The sequence below is a fragment of the Phaenicophaeus curvirostris genome, chromosome 9 (genome assembly GCF_032191515.1).
Source record: "Phaenicophaeus curvirostris isolate KB17595 chromosome 9, BPBGC_Pcur_1.0, whole genome shotgun sequence".
NCBI classification, from domain to species: Eukaryota; Metazoa; Chordata; class Aves; order Cuculiformes; family Cuculidae; genus Phaenicophaeus; species Phaenicophaeus curvirostris.
The window spans coordinates 27,255,737-27,277,929 of NC_091400.1; the positions used below are offsets into that span (position 1 = coordinate 27,255,737).

At 37.5% G+C, this 22,193-nt stretch overlaps 1 protein-coding gene across 4 annotated transcripts in view; it reads left to right on the top strand.

Moving 5' to 3' along the window:
* GRID1 (glutamate ionotropic receptor delta type subunit 1) overlaps positions 1-22,193 on the top strand; it is a 542,212-nt gene that overhangs the window by 287,694 nt on the left and 232,325 nt on the right. For all 4 annotated transcript variants that reach the window (XM_069863481.1, XM_069863482.1, XM_069863485.1 and 1 more), the window contains exon 4: positions 14,188-14,393. In XM_069863481.1, coding sequence (XP_069719582.1) covers positions 14,188-14,393 — 206 coding nt within the window. The remainder of the gene's footprint in view (positions 1-14,187; positions 14,394-22,193) is intronic.

Here is a 22,193-nt window from a genome sequence, read left to right on the forward strand (position 1 = left end):
TAAAGAATGGCCAAAATAGTAATCCCTGAAATCTTTTTTAATTTGAGGTTTCAGATGTGATTTAGAAATAATTTACCTTTAATTAATTTGTTTTAAAGAGATGATTTACTGGAAGCACTCTACATAGCAATATCTTTTCTTTTTCCAGCTGTTCTTTTGGAAGACTAGGAGAACAAAATACTGGAGCATAACAAAGCGGTGGCATTCACAGAGGTGGAGAGTTGCACTCTGTTTACCCCTCTTAGGAACTGTATGCACGATTCACAGATACAGCAGAAGTAGGTCCAGTGAGAAGGGATCTTCTGGCCTTATGCGTGACAGGAGAGAGGAGGAAGAGGAATTGGCATCCATGGGGAAACAGGGGGGTCACAGCACAGAGGGCAGAGTTATCTGAAGGTGGAATTTAACAGGTGTTATGAATAAGATCATCCATGTTGATGGTTGCTTAGCCTGAATAGCCACATGTTTTCTTAAGTCTTGCACAGTGAAGCTGAAGCTTGATTTCTAGGTAAGAGTTTAAAACAATATTAGTCTCTGTTTTCCTCTGAGAGAGAGAATCCAACTTAATACAGCATGGGCATTATCATGGAAAGGTTTTCTCTCTTGTGTAATGACTGGTACTCTTTTTTTTTTCTTTTGATGAATGGAAATACACTTTTCACTTTTCCAGAATGTAAGCTTGAAAAAGATGTTGTGATGTTTTGGCTCTTCATTCGGACTGTTCTCAATCATTCTTGGTTTGTGGGCCTTTTTTGTTTGTTTTGGGTTTTTTTCTGTCTTCAGATCCAAGTAAAAAACGTGAACGAAGAAACAGGCTTAGGGGATACATTTCAGTTTGTGTTGTTTTTTCCCTTTCTGTTCTTTAGTGGTTGCTAAAAGAATTTGCTTCAATATTCCCACGGCACTCTTCAATGTCCAATTTTTTTCATTTTCACAGTCAACCTTGCTATCTCTCTTCACATCTCTTAAGCCCATGGGACTGTGCACTTCACTAAATCCTCAGTAAATTTCAGATGATTCATTCTCTTCTCTTCTAAGTAGGATTTTGCCTCACTGTCTCTTCAAATTGTCATTGGCATACTGCAAAGTTCAAGAAATATTTTATTTTTGCCCTAGTATGTGTATCCTCAGTTAACTAGCCTGTATTTGTTCTAATGTTTCTCCTTTGGCTTCTACACTTAAATTGCACCATCTTTGCTCAAGGGGAATATTTTTATTGCTTCTTATTTATTGCTATAGTGATGGAGTCCTAGTATCCTTCCCTGCCTCTCGTACTACAGAGATTTAAACATGGTTTTAGTAGGACCTTTCCTACTAGGGGCTGGGAAAGAGTGAGTGCTCATGTGCACATGTACACAGAAGTAGACTTCTCAAAATTGTAGAATCAATAAATTGATCCTTTATAACATCAGGTGGAAACGAATGTCTGCTCTGTAAGGAGAGAGTTGGGACTTATTCCACTCTTTGAAAATCAATTTATATTGTATGTTTCAATCAGTGAAATATAAATTGAAAAATTAATATCATATAGATAAGTGTATAATCCCATTGTACTTCTCTAAAATAAAAGAGAATGCAGGAGCAAGCAGGGGAATGTGAGTATGCAAATCAGAGAGAGATGAGCAGAAAGAACAGGAAAATGTTGATTGTTTTCCAAGTATAAATTAAAAAAAAAAAAAAAGACTTGTTAATGAGAAATAAAAGAAACCATGATTCAGGGTATTGTTATAATATAGCCAGGAACTGCATAAACTGATACTGTTAGTATTAGACTCTTTCGGCATAACAATGTGAAGGGAAAAAAAGTAGATCCTGCTGTGTAAAGAATTTAAACAGTGACTTCCTAACTCTCAAGAGCCAAACTTCCAGTATGTTTTCCTGGTCATTCATTCTGCTCTTTTGAGCGAAAGAGCTATGTTCATACCAACAATGAAGACTTGTTTCTAGGGGAAAAAAAATGATTCTTTTTCATGCAAACAGTAGATAGTGTAATAGAGCCTCAGAGTGGCTAGGATGTGAGGATTTGAGTACTGACACTAGACATGCACAGTAGTGGTTCAGGGGACATGTCAAATCAAACGAAGCGTGAAACTATATCTGCAACCTCTTGCCAGAAGGTTTGGAAATAAGGGTGTTTCCAGCAGTTTACATGGCTGTCTCATTCCCTGAAGTTTACAGATGTATTGTCTGTGCTGCTGTGGCAGTCGTAGTTGTGTGTCAGGAGTTGTATCTAAATAAATATTGTGGGTGAGAAGGAAGAAGGTGCAGATGGAATCTGTTAATGTGCTCAGTGACCCAAAGCAACCTCATGATGAGTGAATGAGAGGTTTGAAGAAATACCTGAACTGGCATGAACTTCATTTTAGCAAATAATAACACAATAAAATAACATGGATGTCTAAGCTAGAGAAAATCACTCAGTGTTATTTTGCCATCCAAAGATTTCCAGCTGGCGTTCTTGAGTGATCTTTCAGGATCTGCAGCATAGTCTCAGGACAAGAAGTCTTCCCCCCACCTCCCCCCAGTTATTAATTATGTTAACCAAATATATTTTGGACACAGAAGTATATTATATTATATTATATTATATTATATTATATTATATTATATTATATTATATTATATTATATTATATTATATTATATTATATTATATTATATTATATTATATTATATTATATTATATTTAAGTGCTATAATATATTACGCAGCATCAGAGTACTATGATTATCATGATGATTAAACTCAAACCTTAAGACAAGAAGCACCTGCTATACCTGGGGCAGTATGTGGAATTTATCGCAAAGCTATAGATAGGCAGAGCTTCTTGCGGTGTGTCCCAGGAATGAAAACATGGGATTGATTCTACCTGGAGCGAGGAGCAGAATCAAAGATAAAGATAAAAATAAAATCCTCTGTCTGTTAATCTGAAAACCTGCACCTGTAGTTCATCTAGAGTTCACAAGGACTTTCCATACATTTCTACTAAGGCATCACATGGTTAAGTTTTTCCTATGAACTTGGCACATTCAGGTTGTTTTTTTTTCCTTCAGGAATTGGAGTATGTAAAAGTAATGTGAATTTTACTATTTATATTTTAACCTTTATATTTTCCTTCACTGCATTGTAGCAATGTAATCTTCTCTGAAGGAATGGGTTTTGTTTTCCTCTATCGAGCTATTCCACAAGAAGGGAACCTTACCTGGTTGACAGATTTTTGTATGCTTGGCAGTAGCATATTAACCTATCCTTTCTGGCACAGCATCTTGTCCGTTTCAAAGCCATTGCTTTGTTCAAAAATACTGAAATTAACACAGTGTCTGCTTTCGTGAAGGATGTTAAGGTGTGCAGGTTTGCCAGCACCCACCAAAGATACCAGTACCTGCATGATGCTGCTTGACCAGAGATGGTCTAGCAGCCTTTTCTAACGATAACATTTTTCCTGGTGACATTCAGTATTTCCTTATTCTTTTCCAGTAAATTAGAAAGCATTAGCTAAGGAATTAATTATGGGAGAAAAAAACAGACCTTGTCACTGAAATGTTAACCTTAGGGTATATTGGAGTTCCTAACTGGCCTTCACATTCATGGCTGTAATCAGTAGATAAAAACTTATCAGATTTTGAGGGAGTTACACTGAAGCTTTGTCTTGATGAGTCCAACAATCAAGTTTCAGTTTAAGTGTGCTGAGACATATAGCTCCTTTGTTTCATTTGCTCATAAATATGTGTAAAGGAGATGCCGTAGTAACCTCCATTCCTATAAATATGCAAATAAAGACCCCTAGTGTCACCAAAGCAAACTGAGAACCCTGAATATGTCTTGCTTTTGACTGTGAAGTCCTTTGTCTGAGCACTTAGATATCTCTGAGTGCAGATTTCAAAGTAATTTTTTAGTTAGTTGCAACTGGAATTTTTTTGAGACTTATTCTGCTTCCAAACTGTGGATGGTGTTGATTCGTAAATAAAGGACTCTCTTATTGCACTGGACTACTTTTATTCAAATAAAGGTAATTTTATTGGGCTCAGAAGGGTCTGTGTAGTGTTACGCTCCCCTTTTCCCGTTATCTTTTTCTATAGTTGAGTTTTTGATGAGGAGATGCTATTTCCTAAGCCTGTAAATATTTGTTTGCTGTTGCTCTGTGGAAATACAGTTCAGAGAAGAAAAGCAGTTGGTACAGATGTTTTTTTTATTTTTAAAACTGTGTGCTTTTGTGAAACCTGGGATTGCTTTTCTGTCTGGGCACATGCAAAACAAATCATAGGGGTCCTTTTCAGGAGCCAGTTTACTGAGCCTTCATGAAGGCTGCGTGTTCAGCCATGGGCACAAGCTGTTAAAATATCAAGGTTGTAGTTTGGAGCGGAGCGTTGCGCAGGAGGATTGTTTAAAAAGGTGTGAAGCCTTTTGCTTGCTTCTTATTGCTGTTTTAAGAAAGAAGGACTTCACATCTGTGAAGCTGGATGTGCTTTCTGCATGTTTGAATGTGTTTAGCATGTTTCTGGTAGGAATAAACCAGTGTGTAGCAGCTATGTGATCACTTATTCATATGCTGAGATACTTTGTACATGATTTGGCCTTGAGTTTCCTCATGCAAAGCTAAATACACTCTTCAATGTTTGCAGGACTAAGGCTGAACGGTCTCATTTTTCAGTCTGTTCAAATGTGTTACTTTTGTTTACAACATGATGAGTGGAGAATCTTTTGTCACTAATCTTGGTGCAGTGCCCACCTCAGTGTTACCAGTTATCTTTTCAGTAGTCATTACTCAGTATTTTCTAGAAGAGTGGAGCTAACAGAGGGACGTCTGAGTAGGTTTGAGCAGATAACAAAGTATAAGCAGATTCATGTTTTTGTTCTCTAGCATTTTAGTTTTGTTATTTTGCTTGATTTTCCTCTTGGATTAGAGTCATGTTGTTAGAGAATGGAGTACTTGTATTTGGCATTGTACTAAAAGTAGTTGTCATAATGCAAAAGAGTAAGTGGCAATTGATTTCTTTTCTGTTTGTCATTGGCTTATTCCTATAAGAGTGACTAACTGACGGTCATTATTTGTGACGTGAACTTAGTGTTTGTTTTCAACTCCTTCCTACTCCTGTCGAAAGATTTGTTATCTCAGTAGGGATCCTTCTTGTCTTGCTTTTAATAGAAAACAGCAGAGAACAGAAGAGCCTGTAATTGATTTTTGTATCCTTTTCCGTTTTTGTGCAGAGCTTTAGGAAGGCTGCTTTGCAAAAATAGGGTTTAAGTAATAGGAATTTAAAGGAAGATATGTCATTTTTGTTCTGAATTCAGTGTCTATATGAAAATGCACTTTGTGGGTCAAACAGCAAGCCAAGGCCCTTAAACTTCAGATACCATCAACCTCATTGCAGGCTGATGGACGTCATGCAAGTAAAACAGAAGACTGGCCAGAGGGTTCTTCTTCCTGGGTTCTGAGCGAAATACATGCACATTGTTGCTCTTAGCTTGCCGGGAGGTGACCAAATGTTGAGGAAACAATTGAGGACGGGCTGGCTGAGGGAGGTGAGCTCTGTTTAGCTCAGTGCCGTGCCTCAGGCTCGTGGTGTGAATAGTGACAAAGAGCTTTATGGGTAACTGCCACCTGGTGCTGACTCAGGAAGTGCTGTACTAAATGTAATAAAGCTCAAGACAAATTATGGATTCAGTGCCCCTGTGCCTTGTACTGAATGCTGTGAAAGCGAGCAATGAAGTGAAATTGTGACTTCAGCCAAACTGACATGTAAATTCCTCAGTCTAGAAGTTTGGAGATAGTATGACGTTACTTTCTCAAGGGGGGGAAACATAGTATTTTTATTGGCAGTAATTTTATTGGAGTCTCTATTCAGGCTGGAATGTGTACTATTTAAATTTGATTTTAACAGGAGGGAAACTCACTCTGCAATCCATTAAAACTGAAGGGACATGCTTCTGTGTTCTCTTTGCTGGACACTAAGCTGTATACAGATACAGAATGAATCTCTCAAATTCTCAAGTGACTTCTGGTTTTCTCTGAATAAGAAGGGATACCTTTTCCCTCTCTATTTAAGGCATTCCCATTGCATGTTTGGTTTGTTTTGGCATGTGCTTATTTCAATTTGCTTATCCCTAGTTTAGAGTTACCGCTTTTATTTACAAAGGGCATACTTAGTGTGTCAAAGTAGGATAACCAAACTTACAATGCAGTAGCAGCTTCTTAACAGTAAAAATAGCACTTGTGGTAAAGCACACAGCCTTACAATTCCAGCATCTTAAATGGATGCTATTAATTCAAATGTTCATGTAAAATGATACGGCTTTAGGAAGGCACATGTCAGCTCTCCAAAAGGGGAAAGATATGCTTTCCTAATGTACAGATGGGTGGATGCTTAGAATTGCCTGTACTCAGCCATAACAAATATTAGGCTTGGTAATTTAATGCAATGATTAAAATTAATTTGAATGAAAGCAATATTTCTTTTTAAGCTGAGAATATATGTCAGCAAATGCATAGTTTCTGTTAATGCATCTGTTTTTGTCTTGTAAGAAGATACAGCAATAACCCTGCCTACTGTCTTTAAAAGTATATTAATGTATTAACAGCAGTAGTGAGATGAGAAGCTATTACAGCTCATTTGAGTTCACCATTGGGCAAACAGTTGGCAATTATTGCACTTGGAAGCATTAAATGGATGATTTGAATGGAAATGCTTGTTCTCTGGTGAATTCCTTTTTTATATCAATTGTAGCATATGTCCACATTTTTTTCCAACAGTAATGAATTTCCTGAGGTGGTTTCCCTCGTGCTTTTGAATGTTAAGCGTTAAAATCCAGCAGGAGAGACCTGCAGTTGACCTATCTTGCTAAATGTGAAAGGGCTGTTGTAGCCTCTAAAAGGCTTTTGTGCTTCTGGGCCTCCCAGAAAGCTCCAGTTACCTCCGGACTGGATCAGCTCTTTCAGGTATGAAGCATCAGTTGTGCAGAGCAAAGTAACTTTAACATTTTTAATAGTGATGTCTATAATTTACGATAAGTTGAATCTGAAAACATCTGTTTGTGCATCTACCACATCTGGCTTTATGGTGTGCTCTGTCCCTTTCCCATCTGTTCAGGAGTGAAAATCACCAATCCCTGTGATTTGTCGGTATTCCGAGTATTTTTCATGTCTAAGAGCCTGATAACAAAATCAATGTAGGTGGTATAACTGGACAATAATTTTTTTCCTACAGCCATTATATGGGCTTCAGCCTTGGATATCCCAAGGGTTCTTGAGTACGCTGTTACATCTGATTAATCCTGATGCTTGTATTACAATACATGTGTTAGGATTTTTAGTTTCTACAGAGAGGTGGTCGAATGTCAGCCCGTGATCTAGATTTAAATGGCAAGTCAATGTTCCCTGCGTTTTTCAAAGGTTATGTTTTTGATAGCCTGCTTTATTCCTTCCAGAAGCCTCTGATTTCTTGCTTTTCTCTCATGTCTTTGAGAAGAAGCAATGCAACTTCTGGGTCTGGATGGCGTTAAACAGTGCCTGGTTAGGAAGGCAGTGCAGGAGCTGGTGCATTACTTTGCGTTCTGATGATGTCAGTAGAATGGTCCAGGAGGAATAGGTGTAATAAGGAGAATGGAGAGTCCAATGGGATCCTGAAAATTCCCAGAACAAAATGCTGAAGGTGAACTGACCTGGATTCCCATAGTTTACATGGACTTCTATGAAGTTACATACATGGAATTACATGGAGTTCTAAGAAGGGGAAAGCTGCTGAGGGTTTTGATTCAGCAATGCAGCTGTGTGGTGCATAGAAATATGCAGGAACTACAGCTGCCTGAGGAATCCCCCACCCTGCAAACTGTGAATTGTTGGGAGAGTGTTAAAGCTTTAAAGTATCACTCCCTGACTGTGCCGGGTTTACACTCTGTTTATCAGAGACAAGTTATGGAGCTCGGCAGGACTTCTTGGTTGGTCTCATCTGCTGCAGCTGTTCTTATGTAAGCTGAATAATAAAAAAATCCAACTAAATTCACTGATTTATTGTACTTGCTATTATATGTACTTGCTAGAATAACTGTTTCCTAGTTACTGACTTCCTTAATTTCTTTTGAAAAAAAAAAAAGAAAAGAAGAGGAGCTGGGTGATAACTGCTGAGGTGTTACTTTGAGCTCTGATGTGTCTAAAAGCATGTAAGAAGGCAAGTTTTTTAGCAGAAAGTTTTTGAAGTGAAACATCATTAGGAATAAGGTGACTAAATCACACACATAGTTTTGAAACAGTGACTTCTGATGTTTGTAGAAAAATTATCTGGCTGATAGCAGTTATTGTGGGAATATGGCAGGCAGAGACATATAAGATGTGGTAGGTAGAGAGAGATTGTAAGAACGTGGAAAAATGTTTATAAAAGTAGAAAATATACTTTAATGATATCATTTCACATTTGCACTGGGATCCAATAAGAACTTACATTCAAATATTAATGTAGTCATATCTATTGTAACAGACTTCATTGTTATGCTCACTGGTCTAATCACTCTGAACAGTTCAAATTATATTGTGGGCATTTTAGGTTGAAAATTTCAGTGCTTGCTCAAAGTCTAATTCTTCAAGAGGATTTGGACAAATTAATTCCCTTCTGGAAACATAAATAGTAATCTTCCCTCTCTTGTTTGGTTGAAGAGAATTTTGTTATTTGTGAACTTAAGAATAAGAGCTATTTCTGAAGTATGTCCATGTTTAGTTTTCTAAAATACTAGAGTATATTCAAATCTTTCTGGTAGGTGTTTATCTGTAGCAAGAACCAAAAGGTGGTATTCAAAATGATTCAGTCAGAAAGATCACTGCAGCAGGAGTCTAATCGTCAGGATGTGCCTCTCTGTTTCATACACCATTCTTATTATCCCTTAATTCTTATGCAAACAATTTGCAGTTGCAAAAATGAGGGACAGTCTCCTTCTTTTTATTGTGAAATGAAATATATGAAACCCATGAAACAGAAGCAGTTTAAGACACCTGTTTCAGAGTGCTTACAGGTCATCTTCCAAATCAGTGAATTCTAAAGTGTGTTTTGTTCTGTCTTAAGACATTAAATAGTAAATGGGAAGTATTCTGTCCAATTTGCACTCAAGAGATAAAGCAGAATATCCTTGTCTTAAGGGTAAGAAATAGTAATTTTATTTTCTCTTGCAGCTTAAATATAAGGAAAAATGCCTTGAAATGGTCCCTAAAATGTTGAAAAGAGTGAATATATTTTAAGCAAATGTATAAATACTAAAGTAATGACACTATCCAAGTCTCCTTGACACTCTTCTCACTGCTTTAAGTATATTGCCAAGATAGTGCTCAAGTAAAACTAGTGTAAAGCTTACAATAAGCAAATGAGAAAACTCAATAGCTCAATGTTTCCTGCTTGATCTCATTGTTTTTCACATATATTTACTTCACCCTCTCACAAATGTACAAGTGAAAGGATTGGCGTAGGTCATTTGAAAATAGAGCTTGGTGACAATACTCAGTCCTGCCAGAATTTACCTTGTGATGGATAAAAATGAAAGTGTGAAATTATTTCTTGATGCTTCTTTAGCCTTGCCTTTGGCTCCAGCTTGATACTTAAGTTTGCTTCCAGTTGTTTTCCACACAAAGTAAAATGTATCCTGGCCACGTTCTCCTCTATTTCTGTCAAGTGGGGTTGGGAACTGGTGTTGAAAAGACAATATACTGCTCTATACCTTCTAGAAATTCCTTTCTACAATGAGCCATCCTTAAAGGCCAGCTGTGCCCAACTGCACAGCTGTTTCACACAAAATCATAGCTTAAAGCTGCTTGTGTTGAAGCCGAGAATTAGATCCTGTAAATTTATGAAAGATTAATGTTAATGTAGACTCTGTGAAGTTTTTTTATATGAAAAAGTTTATAGATTTATATAATAAAAATCAGTTACTTTGTAGATGACAGTAAGCTTTACATACAGGTGGCTAATGTCAGATTTACTACTATCCTTTTATGTTTGTGTTCCAGTCAACCAGCACAGGGACCAGCCTAACCTTCTGCAGAAAGTGATACATTCTGTTATTTCTTACAATACAATAAAGCCCGTTATTTATGGTAAGCATTAGTTTTGCAGTCACAGTGACAGAATTCGTATCTTAGCAGTGCATCAGGGCTTTCCTTCCCTCCTTGTAATAGTTATCCCTGAAGTTCTTCTGTTGTCAGACCTGAACATATGGTACATCTGTCAGAGGTAGGAACGCAGCTCTTGGCCACAGAGATTCTCTCTCCAGTCTGATATAACAGAAGAGAGACAAAGTTCATCAGAAGTTCACTTTTCTTATGAAGCTCTAGTGAATTATTTCCAATTCCAGCCTGCTCATTTCAGGTGATTGTGGTTGACATTAAAGTATTTTAAACATATCCAATTATTATGTTGTTCTACCAACCACTTTTATGAGAAACGCTAACTTGAGTGTGTTTTGTATAGTGCCATTATCCTTCTAGAGTGCAGGGGTTGCATCATCTTCAAGAAACTGGTGTTCTCTCAAAATAAATTTTCAAATATTATCTCTGAAGTTCTGCTTGGCATATTAAGCATGTGTAAAAGCAGGTTGGCAATTAGAGAATTAAGATAGTACTAAGTGATTTTTAGGGCTGAATGTAGGCTACACCTGGAGCAAAATTAGCTAATTGGGCTGCGTCAGAAATGTTAACAAGCAGGTTGAGGGAGGTGATTCTGCCCCTCTACTCTGCTCTCATGAGACCTCACCTGTATTCAGTTCTGGAGTGCTCAACACCGGAAAAACGTAAACCTGCTGGAGCAAAACTGGAGGAGGGCAACAAAGATGGTGAGAGGTCTGGCACACTTCCCATACAGGGACAGGGAGAAAGAGTTGGGGTTGCTCAGCCTAGAGAAGAGAAGGCTCCAAGGAGACCTTCCAGTGGTCCTTCCAGTGGCCTTCCAGTACTTAAAGGGGGCCTACAAGAAAGCAGGGAAGGGCTCTTTATCAGGGACTGCAGGGATAGGATGAGTGTTAATGGTTTTAAGCTGCAAGAGGTATTAGGTAGAAATTTTTTCCTTTGAGGCTGATGAGGTACTGGCAGAAGTAGCCCAGAGAAGTTTTGGATGAACTGTCCCTGGAGGTGTTCTCTTTAGTCTTGAAGAAAATGAAAGATTAACTGTCCTAAACTATGAGAAGCAAAAAGGTATTTGTAAGTATTTCTGTGAATATTTCTGTTTGATTTGCTATGGAACAAAGCTCAGTTTTTCTTCTGTGTTATATGGATTTGTGATCTACTGAATAGAGGAAAACAATGGAGGCATCAGGCACACTTTCTTACGTGATATGTCAGATAAAATAAAACTGAGTTTAATTCATTATGATTTATAAACAGATGCTACTGCATATGTGCATGTGTTTGTGTATTTATGTAATGATACATTTGAAGAAATAATTTTCCCCCTTGGTAATGACTGTAAATAATTACTTGTGAAAAAAGATCCCATTATGTAGGCACCTACGATCACCTCTGAAAACACTGCTTTTCAGTTCCTGTTTCCACCTCAAAATTCCCCCCCAAAGCCTTCTTCAGCTCCCTGGTGCCATGTAGGAACAGGCATGTCAGCATTCAAGAGGATGCTGTCATGCAGTTCTTCCCGATTGCCAACACTCAATAAATTCACGTTCACGTATATCTGTGAAAAACTGACAGATTGGGCTTGTACATTTGAGCTTGGACAGCGTCTTCCATCTCAAATGTTGCTTTATTCTCAAGCTGGAAAAAGCCTGACTCCTTTCAGTTTTTCAAACTGTGATATAGCCTGTTTTCCTTGGGGGAAAAATTTGTAAGGGAATGCTCTCTTCCAAGACCAAATAGTCTTACCATGGAAAGTCTTTTGCACTGGTCTACAACAGTGTTCCTAACCAGTAGTTCAGCAGGTGAGCTGAAAACATAAAGTAAAAATCCTGGAGCAAGATCAGCACGGTTAATGTTCTGTAAACAGCTGTCCATTGTGCAGTGGTAACTTTAGGTGCTTGCACAATAAGGCAAGTCATTGCTGAACTATAAAAAAAGGGAATTTTCTTACTGCTTGCAAGCACTGCAGTGAATTTGAAGGACCAAACATCATTAAAAGAAAAAATCTTTGTGTTCCATGTGTCACAGATCCATAAAGTGAGTGCAGGTATGGTAGTGAATGTGAGTTTACTGAATTTAAATTTACAAAATCCAAACATAGAGTGACAGCTTGAATAAAATACTTTAACCTGTAAACAATAGTTGTTTGTCACTGATGTTATTTCATCACACCTGCAATATTTAGCAGTTATACAAGCGCTTCAGTCTTCTGTCATTTTCCAGAAATGCCTGCATAACAAGAAACCCTTTCTTTTCCTCAGCAACTCAGAATTTTGGATAGAAAGTGAGTCTAGCAGGTATTTGTCAGTGTGATAAAATTGCTGTACGCTTCCCCAAGTCACCAGCAGAACCCACCTGAGCAAGGCTTTTCCATCGGTGGGGCTGGCTGGAGCAATGATTGTAGCAGGTAAACCTGAGTGAAAAAAGCAGTCAGAGCTCTGCGGTGGTCAGCATTGCCCTGGCTTAATTTCTGTTTCTTTCTGATGTTTCTCTGATTCAGCTGTTTACTGAAGCTGAATTAATCACATCAATAAGCATTTACATGTTTGGATAGAAGTGTGAAGCTACGCCACTGCTTTTCTTTCAGATCTAATATTTGCCGGTCACCTTGTTGAGCCTAATATATTGCACTCGTACATGGGAAATTCTTTAACCGTTGTATCCTCGCAAGATGTTGCTTGTGTTGGGTTGCATACAGTGTTTCATGGGGAGAGAAAAAAGAAGTTCACCTGTGTATTTTTTGACTGCACAGCACCAAGATTGGTGGGGGCCTAAGAGCCCCCCCAGGATGGGGCAGCAAGGAACCTAGCTGGCTAGAATCAGACTGGTGTTCAGTCCCCTGACTTTTGCAATGTCTGTGGTATCGTTACTTAGAATTTTGTCAGAATTTAGTTACTTCCAGGATTTAAAAAACTGCCGGCTGTTACAATATAATTTGTAGAGATCACTAAAGTTAAGGTTTCTGAAGAGCAGGTTTTATTTTGGGGATGATAAATGTACTCTAACTTGCATCATTGAGCTTCACCCACAAGCTGAAATTTGATTGTAAAAGTGTGAGAAATGAATGTGAGAAAAGAGGGTTAAATATATTCTAATTCAAGACAAGTTATACATGTTTCAGACAGAATTAAGGGCTCATAATGACATGGTACAGCTATGATCAGGTCACTGTTAATTCTGAGAGCAACCTGGTTCGATAAAAGCTCTGACCTTTTCCTTGCTCTAAATTTCACTACAAAATAAAACCTCAGACATTTATTATAGAAAAATGCTGAGAATCATGAAGAGAGAGTACAGTTTGAACCAGCAGATTCATCATGAAGATAATATAAAATGTGTGTTCCTCCATGTTAATGTCCACACAAATATGGTTAGGAAAATATGTTTTATTCAATCAGCCTGAAATTGAGGGGCAGAGCTCAAAGAAAGAGGTTTTCAAGGGGTTTGTTTGCATGATTTCCCCTACTGAAAGCCATTTTTTTTACAGTATAAATTATCCTAATGGTTCAGGGCTTTGTGTGCTGTTTCATAGGTTTACAGGCTAATGGTAAACCCCTTGTTAGGTATGTTATTTATAGGAGAGGCAGAGAAAAAAAGAGGTCAAAAGGAGGGCTGTGTTTATTCCAGATATTGTATTTTTTTCTTGGATAAAGCAGGAATGATCTTATCTCTAGGAGGTTGTGGTAGAGGAGTGAAGTTTAGAGGCAAATGATTTATCTCCCTACTTGTTCATCGTTCCTGGATTTTGTCATTAGAACTGTGATGTTATTGGGGTGGGATTTTTTTTATTCACATCGTGTTAAGCCCTATGGCTTTGAGCCTCTGGGGAGGGATCCACAGCCACCCAAACACACAAACTGGCTCTTCCTAAGAAGAGGAGAGGTAATAGATGGAGTTCCCCTGATGGCATTGGCTATGAAAGGGAGCTGAAGAAGGTGGCTGTGTGGAGTGCTCTTCTTCTGACCGCATTGCAGGAAAAAAAGCCTATTTCCACCTGATTAGTGATGCTTGCCTACTTGCCTAATTGGCGAAGGTTGATGCAGTGGTTTTTTTCCTTTTTTTTTTTTCCTGTTTTTTTGTCCTTTGTTACAGATATTCGTGGACTGCAGGGATTTCTCGATCAGGCCTCGAGACTGGGACTTGATGTATCATTACAAAAAGTGGACAGGAACATCAGCAGAGTCTTTGCCAACCTTTTCACTACCATGAAAACAGAAGAGCTGAACCGCTATCGGGACACGTTGCGAAGGGCTATCTTACTCCTAAGCCCACGAGGAGCCCAGACATTTATTAATGAGGTCAGTGCACCATTGTTTTTTATCCTTAACATCTCAGAATCATATACAATGACTTATGTGATACCGTGGCATGTTTTCTGAAGTGGTAGATTTTGACAATGCTGTTTTTAAATGTCTAATAAAATTGTCAGGCTCTAGTGTCAGAAAATTGAAATATCAGGTACTCCATGTAATGCAGATTTGTAGTTAATGCAAATAGGACAGCACGGGCTAGATGGGCATTATCGATATAATATACAGCTCTGTGGAGCAATTATTTTTCTGGTTGTCTTCCATACCAATATGTTTTACCTGGATTTCAACCAGTGTCAACAACAGACCAGAAAATCTGTTATAGTATGTGAGAGATGAAATGTAATGTGCCCGAGAGAGTTGTCTTTACTTTGGAGATCTCTAAGGTCATCTTGAAAGGGCACAGTAAAGCTGAATCAGAGTTTATCAAGTATAAAGTAGGAATGATATATTTTTATCTTTTTTCTAATGATTTCTTGAAATCAACGAGGCTAATTAGGACATGGAGGTAGCTGTTGGGCAAACTTATAATTAATGCTGTGCTGTTGGATAATTTTTGGCATTAATTAATTTTAACCAGCTTTATAAATAATAATGAATTATTTTACAGTGCTTTACATGTCAATGTTGAAAATGAGAGTCAGATCCTTGGTAGAAGTTTATGTGTATTCATTAGCTAAGAATTTGGCAATGAAGTAGATGTTTTTAATTCTTTTTTTTTTTTTAACTAACCAGACATAAGACTGAAGCAAGAAATTAAACTGTGGATGAGGGCTGTTTCCAGTTATCAGTTTTGCTGCATCAAAGCCTGCTAAATTAAAAACAAGAAACAAACGAAAAAAACCAACTTAAATTAGCTAATTAAGATTTTTATCATATCAGCATAAGTAAATTTTCCACGTTTATGTTCATCAGTGATTTTTAAATTAATAAGGTAAATTTTACCATAAATAAATGAGGTAAATGGGTAGCTTGGGAAAGAGTAATCACGGGGACAATTTCTACTCATGTTTGTGCATACACAGGGATTTTCTGTAGAGGAATGGAGTACTTGCCCTCAAAGTGTCGTAAGCTATCCTCAGCTCAGTTGGTGGTTTTATTTGCTTCATAGTAGGCCTCCAGCAAAAATACACATTGCTTCATTTTCCATTGAGTCCTAACAAAGGAACCAAACCAGGTATTAAAAAGAAATCCACGTTTGTTCTATTCAGACCCACGCTGGCACAAAGTCTGTCCCTCTTCAGTGCACAAGGCTCCAGAAATGTTGGTAAGAGTTAAGGTGTTTGCAGTGTCAGAAACCTGCAGGTCTCTCGAGCGTAGAGGCCAATGTATTAAACTGTTTTACTACTCACTTCACCTTAAAGCAATGCGTATTATCAGCATTAAGGCTAATGATCTTGATATATTTCCAGATCCCTTCAGGAGTTTAAGTGTGGGCAGAAATGAAAAGTAATTTATTTGGCAATCTTCCTATATTGAACCTTGATTGATTCAGAAAAGCTTTGTAAGAGAACATTTAAAACTTAGATAGGAACTCTCAAAAGATTTGAGATGTGAGGTACATGGTGTAGGGAAGAATTGTTTGCTAGTGGGGACTGGGCTTACAAATTGTTGAGAGTTATGGTCATTGTGAGACCCCAGTATCTCAGTCAGTAGGTGCAAGTGATTATCTGCAGTACAACCGCAGGTAGTCTGGAACAATAACTTTTAGCTTAAATGAAATATATATTATATAATTTACAAAGAAAAATCACCCACAATGTGCAGCAGTAACTGCCTTTCATGGTTTGCATATTTCCACAGTTAGTAACTATTTTATGATGTAGGTGCTGGAGTGTCTAGTATTGCTGCCAATCCAGCTATGTATCCTCAAAGTTGTTTGAGGTTTTGAAACAATTTTCCTTTTCAGTTTTGGGGAGAAAAATCTAGGTGTCTGAGAAAAAAAAATGGTAAACTGAGAAGAAAACTCGTATACTTTATTTTGAAATTTTGGGTGCATTTTTTTTCATCTTTTCTACTTTAGCTTAAGTTACAATAAGAACTCAAGAAAAAAGGGAAGAAATTGGATTTAAAGCTTTGTTTCTGTAAATTACCAGAAATGGAAAATTCATTGTGAGAAAGAGACTCCTTATTAAGATTTTCAGTTTTGCCAAGCTGATACTTTGTAGCAGGGGAAAAATGTCTGAAAACTTCAACTAGATCTTATAAAAGTCTGTTGGGCAATAACTTATCTTCTTAAAAAATGCATTGCACTCAAACCCTCCTGTGGAATGCCGAGTAAAAATAAGAGACTTCCTTGGACGGTGTCTGGATTTTGAATCCTGGTATGAATGATTTTAACAATATTTTCTTAACACAAGTCATAGACATCATCCATTGGAAGTTGGTACAAGATTCATTTTGCAAGTAATGCATTTTTCCGGCTTAAAAGTACGGATCTAGATTTCATCCTTGCTTATCATTTCTTTGGTGGGCCATAGAGATCTCATCTGACTTTGAATACACAGAGTTAGGGGATTATGACATCTCATACATGAAGAACTTTCTAAATCCTAGAGCAAAACTATTTTAGGATTGTTCCTTTAGTTTTTGTTTAGTCATCATTTTTACTTTACTGGCATAGCACCCTAGATGTCTGGTTCTGTCATGTGTCAAACTTGGTGCAGCAAGAATTACTGACATTTACATAAGTTTTCAATGCTTAATATTCAGTTATAAAAGTGCTTTGACTGTAAGAATCAATAGAGGGAAAGAGGGGAAAAAAGACTTTTTCAATGATATAGGTATAAACATTGAATCAGCCTATATTCAGAAAACAGAAATTAAATGCATTAATGAACTGTTAGCCGCCCTAGGTTTGCATTAAAAGGGTACTTTGGGATTAAAGCAAACCTGACCTAAAGAGAGTGTGTCCCTCCTTAGTAATTTTGAGAATAATGTTCCCTTCTACACCTACAAAGATCTTTGCTGTGTTTGGCTTGATATCATTGTTCAGTACACATGCAAACCCAGTCTCAATTGTACAAGTTTGCGGCTGACAGCAAAAACCATTTTATGTTTTGGTGACTATGTGAAAGAAAAGAAGACAAACTACTGATTCGGAAATGGAAAGCGTATTTATTACTTTCAGCTCTTCTGTTAGTCTGTTTGGACCAGATATAGGATCTGAGACCCAAAAGCTTCCTCTTCGCAACCCGCCTGCAGGGACAGCCAGATTTCACCTGCCTTGTTCACTTACCAAGGGACATGTTTTTTGTTGCAAGTAGGGATATATTTGTATGGATTGCTTTTATCATTAAGGGCTCTGTACTACATAGTAACAGGAATACATGGAAAACAGTTCAGGGAGAGGTGACAAAAATTATAAAAGGATAAGAGAGCATGACCTACGAAGACAGGTCTGGGGAATGCGGTGTACAGCCTGCCTAAAGGAATATTGCTGACACATACTTGAGGAGAAACATGAGAGGATGAGGAATTATTTAAGGTGATGATGAGCGGCCTCACGGTAAGTAATGACCAAGAAGCAATGACCTGAATCAAACCAGGGAACGCTTTCTAGCAGGGAGGTCCATTAAACAGTGATAGTGCTTGGCAAGAGAGGCGTTGCTCTTCAGGGCATTTTCAGGAGCTCACTCGGGTAAAATATTTGGGTGGCTTAGTCTAATAGTCTCTCCTGAACCAGTTTGAAGGATGTTCTAGGTGACCCATGGGTAGTTAAAGACATATCAGGACATGTTTTCTGTGTGAATAAATTCAGACTTTGTACATTTTGTATACAACAGATTTGAAGAGGAGGAAGAGATCTTGCAGTTTAGTGTTTCTCAAGTTTCCTATTGCGAGCGTGCATTAACTGATAGCTGTGGAGGGTTTGTTTTTTTCTTTGTCACAGAACACGAATGTTTTGTTTGGAATATACATTTTAATGAGATTTCCCTTCAAAACCGTAGGTGGTATCGGTTGCTTTATAGACTTCAGTCCTACTTTCCAGTATTGTTATATTTACTTTTGAAAACAAATGAAAAGGAGCCCATAACAGAGTTGCTTATGGTTATTGGTTTGAAAAGAGGAGGAGTTCTTGGCTTTACGAAACCTTTAACTCAGCATGACTTGTTCTTTGGCAGCTGCACTGAGGCACAAAATATTTCTGTTTAGGTGCATCTTTGAAAATTAAATCATTACTTGTGAGTCTATCCAGCCTCTAAGCTAGCAAGCTTACTGCAAGAAGATTGCTAGCATATATGCATATTACTGCAGCACAGCAGCTGAAAGTAGAACTCTCTGCATGCCTAGGATGGTAAACAATTTACACCCCCACCCCTTCATTTAATAATAAAAGAGAACAGATTAATCGCATTAAAAATTAATGCAAAGCCCCTGTATCGTTGCAGCATGGTTATATGAATCATGGCAATTCCAATTTGAGCTGGAGCTATAAACTCCCATAATAATGCTGAGTTTGTTAAAAACTTGTAGCTTTTCATTGCCCTGTTTATGTAGTTATCTCAGTGCCCTCACTGGAAAGCAAAAGCTGCTCTCTGTTTCTCTTTGACGCTAGTTCATGTCAAATGTTCTGACTGGTTCTTTAAAAAAAAAAAAAATTCTGCTTTTGGTTTAGGCTTTTGGGATCATTTCACATTGATTTGTGGCCTTCATTCCTGGTCACTGAGGATGATGACTGCCTTACTCCCAGAGCACTTGTTTGTGAACAACGCTCCAGACTTCTCTTTTTCCCTTCTGCAGCTGCTGACATACTGTTCCTTGATTGGAGCTGCAGGGATTATTTATGGCATCTTGAGCAGTCTGCACCCACAAGGAATTATATGAAATGGATTTTCATAGGGAGCGAAGACCTTTACTTTTCAGAATTTAACAGGAAAAAAGTTTAAAACTAATTTCCTGGTACTTGGCGTTTCATATTGGCAAATTTCTCTCTCTTATGTTGCAAATGTTCAGTGTATGAGTCTATCTCTGTTTTGTTTACAGTATATGAACATCTTGAAATACTGGTGACTGATTTGGGTGAAAAAATATTATGCCTGTTATGTTTGCAGAAGGCAATTTCTTTGTTTAAAGAGCTGGTAGTGATTTGTGAGTGCTTGTGACGGAATCATAGAAACAATACATTCTTCATTCAAGAGTTCCAGTTAAATTATGCCCATCTTATTTTTTTCTCGATTCTCCTCTGGTTTTCAGTTTCTTCCTCTGAGCTAAAGTCTCGTCTGCTCTTGTTGACATTTGCCATACAGTAAGATTCTTTGTGATTAAAGAGAATTATAATTAAAACCCAAGCAAACCTCATTAAACTGCTAAAACCTAGCTGAAAACAAGCCCTCCCATTTTGAGATAAATTGGATTAGAAGCAACTTTCTGTCCATCTTGGGCCAGAAAACCCCTAGAATACAAAGCCTCCCACATTTTGTTTCACTATTATTAGTCCAAGCTATGGAATCACTGTGAGAGCATGTTTGGAATAATAGTTTAGAAATATTGTTATAGATTTGTAGGCACTGTGGAGAGGGAAAAAGAATCATAATTTGGTGAATAAATGACTTTGAATCACTCATACTGCTTCAAGTAAGTGACACTCCTTTTACTACTGCAGGTATGTTTAAGTGACAGTAATTTTAGAAGTCTTTTTTTCCTCCACTAGTATTGTTGCATCAAATTTTGAATCTGAATGTTGAAATCAAGAGAAACATGAGGCTTGCATCCAGTTTTGTACATTTCTCACAATAAGATTATGAGGCTTTGTGGATCAATTGAAAAAAAGTGAATTGGAAATTGTGTAACTCTTGCCAATGTTCTCAAAGTCCTTATGAGTCTAGAAATTGCTTTACTAGCAGCTTTGCTAAGTCCCTCAATGCCAGTAGTAATATGCCTGGTCTGAAGTAACTAGATTTTTTCAGCTCATATTTGAATCTGATGACTAGGCACTTATGTATAGGGGATCATTTATTTTCAAATGTTGTGAAATCTGTAGGTACAGGAGCTATGTGTTCATCTTGCTCCACATGCTTAATCCTCAGTGTATTTTTGGATCCTTGATCCATTGCTGGGGTGCGGTTGCTAAAACTTGACTCAATTCCTAAAAATTTTGCTTCTGTCCACAAGTCAGGTCTAAAGGAAACTGTGCCAAATATCTGACTGATGAAACTGTTGAAATAGTTTAAATTAACCTTTGATTGTCTCACGAGCTTAATAATTTTTCCTATTTTCTAAAATTTTCAGTCATTATTTTTTTTCATTCGCTTTTTATATTTTTCATCTGTTCTATTTTTATCTTTCCCCAACCTTCGCCTTCTTTAATACTGGCTCTCGTAGCATGCGGTGTTGGCTTTTGCTAGAACATAGACAGGACAACTCTCTAGTGAGCACTGAAAAACCAAGGCTACCAAAAACTAACCTCACCTCCATCTCTTGCTTCATGGTTATGCTTTTTTTTCTGAGTAATTTTAGTTCATATTTTGGACTAACTGCTGGGATACTGTGCAATTTAAAGATAAAGATTATATATACATGTGTAGTTTTAATGTAGTGGAACGTTAAATTAAATACTTTGACATATCTGTGGTCATTATAATACAAAAATATATGAAAAATATTTCTCTAAGCTACTGTGAATCTGCAGATGACTTTATCATTTCCAGCAAGGATAATTTTCTGCAATTTAGGTATAATTTACCAGAAAGCAGAGATTACTAATTAATTATGGATGATTAATTTTAAAATATGCTCCTGCATTTGCATTTCATCACTTATACCAGTGTTTGCCTATTGTAAGACATTAGCAGAAGCTGTACACGTACATGAGAAAATGTTTGCCTTATAGAAATCAGAAAAAAGTGCAAGCCATACAAAAGCTATTTGCCATCTTCCAGTTTTACTTTATTCATATCAATTCACAGAATTGTTCATTTACTGTGCTAGGGCAGTTTGACTTTGAAGATTATAAAATACATACTGCAATTACTTTGTAGTCAGTTTGTGAACCTTTGACACCATTATGTGCAGACCATAGCTAGAGGTTGACTTTTTCCATGGGCACATCTGCAAGTGTCTCTAAGCCCAAGGACTGACCCGGAGTACTGGATTTTGCACAGTCCATCAATTATCTCTTCCCTAAAATGCACTTCTAGACCTACTGTGCTGGATTAAGAAAATCACTGCCTCATTTCATTAGTTATTTCAGAGGTTATTGAAGAAGTCCATTTATCCTAAGAAGAGATGAGTAATGATTGCTGATAATAATTTGCACCTGCTTTACATCTTTTCACAGGAGGTTTTTAATCACTTTTAGGAGGTGAAATAAAATCATATTTACCCGAGACTTATTTTTAGTTTCAGACTAATTTGGAAAATTATTTAAGCCTTCACTAATTGCTTGCAGCATAGAGTGTAGCGCTGCCTGTGTGTGAGATAAAAGCTTGGGCAAGATTTACTTTGGGTTGAGAAGATTAATCCCAAGCAGGGTGTCCTAGGAGTGTTGTTCTGTTTCTCTTGGAGTTATTTCTGTGTTGGACAGGCAGCGCACAGTGTGGGTGCGAGGGTTAGCATTGTTGGTGCAGTGCTGCCCTGTGTATAGGAGACAACACTAAGTGTTATGCCCCATTTCTTCACTGTTCAAGTTGCAGAGCTCCTAAAAAAAATGCACGATAGAGTCTTATGGGAGCTTTCTGCAAATGTAAAGGAAGAAACACTTGGGAAGTTTGTTCATCAAGGACAAGCGGTTGGATATGATTAAATTAAGCTTATAACTTGAGACAGTGTGGTAACTGTGCAATAAGA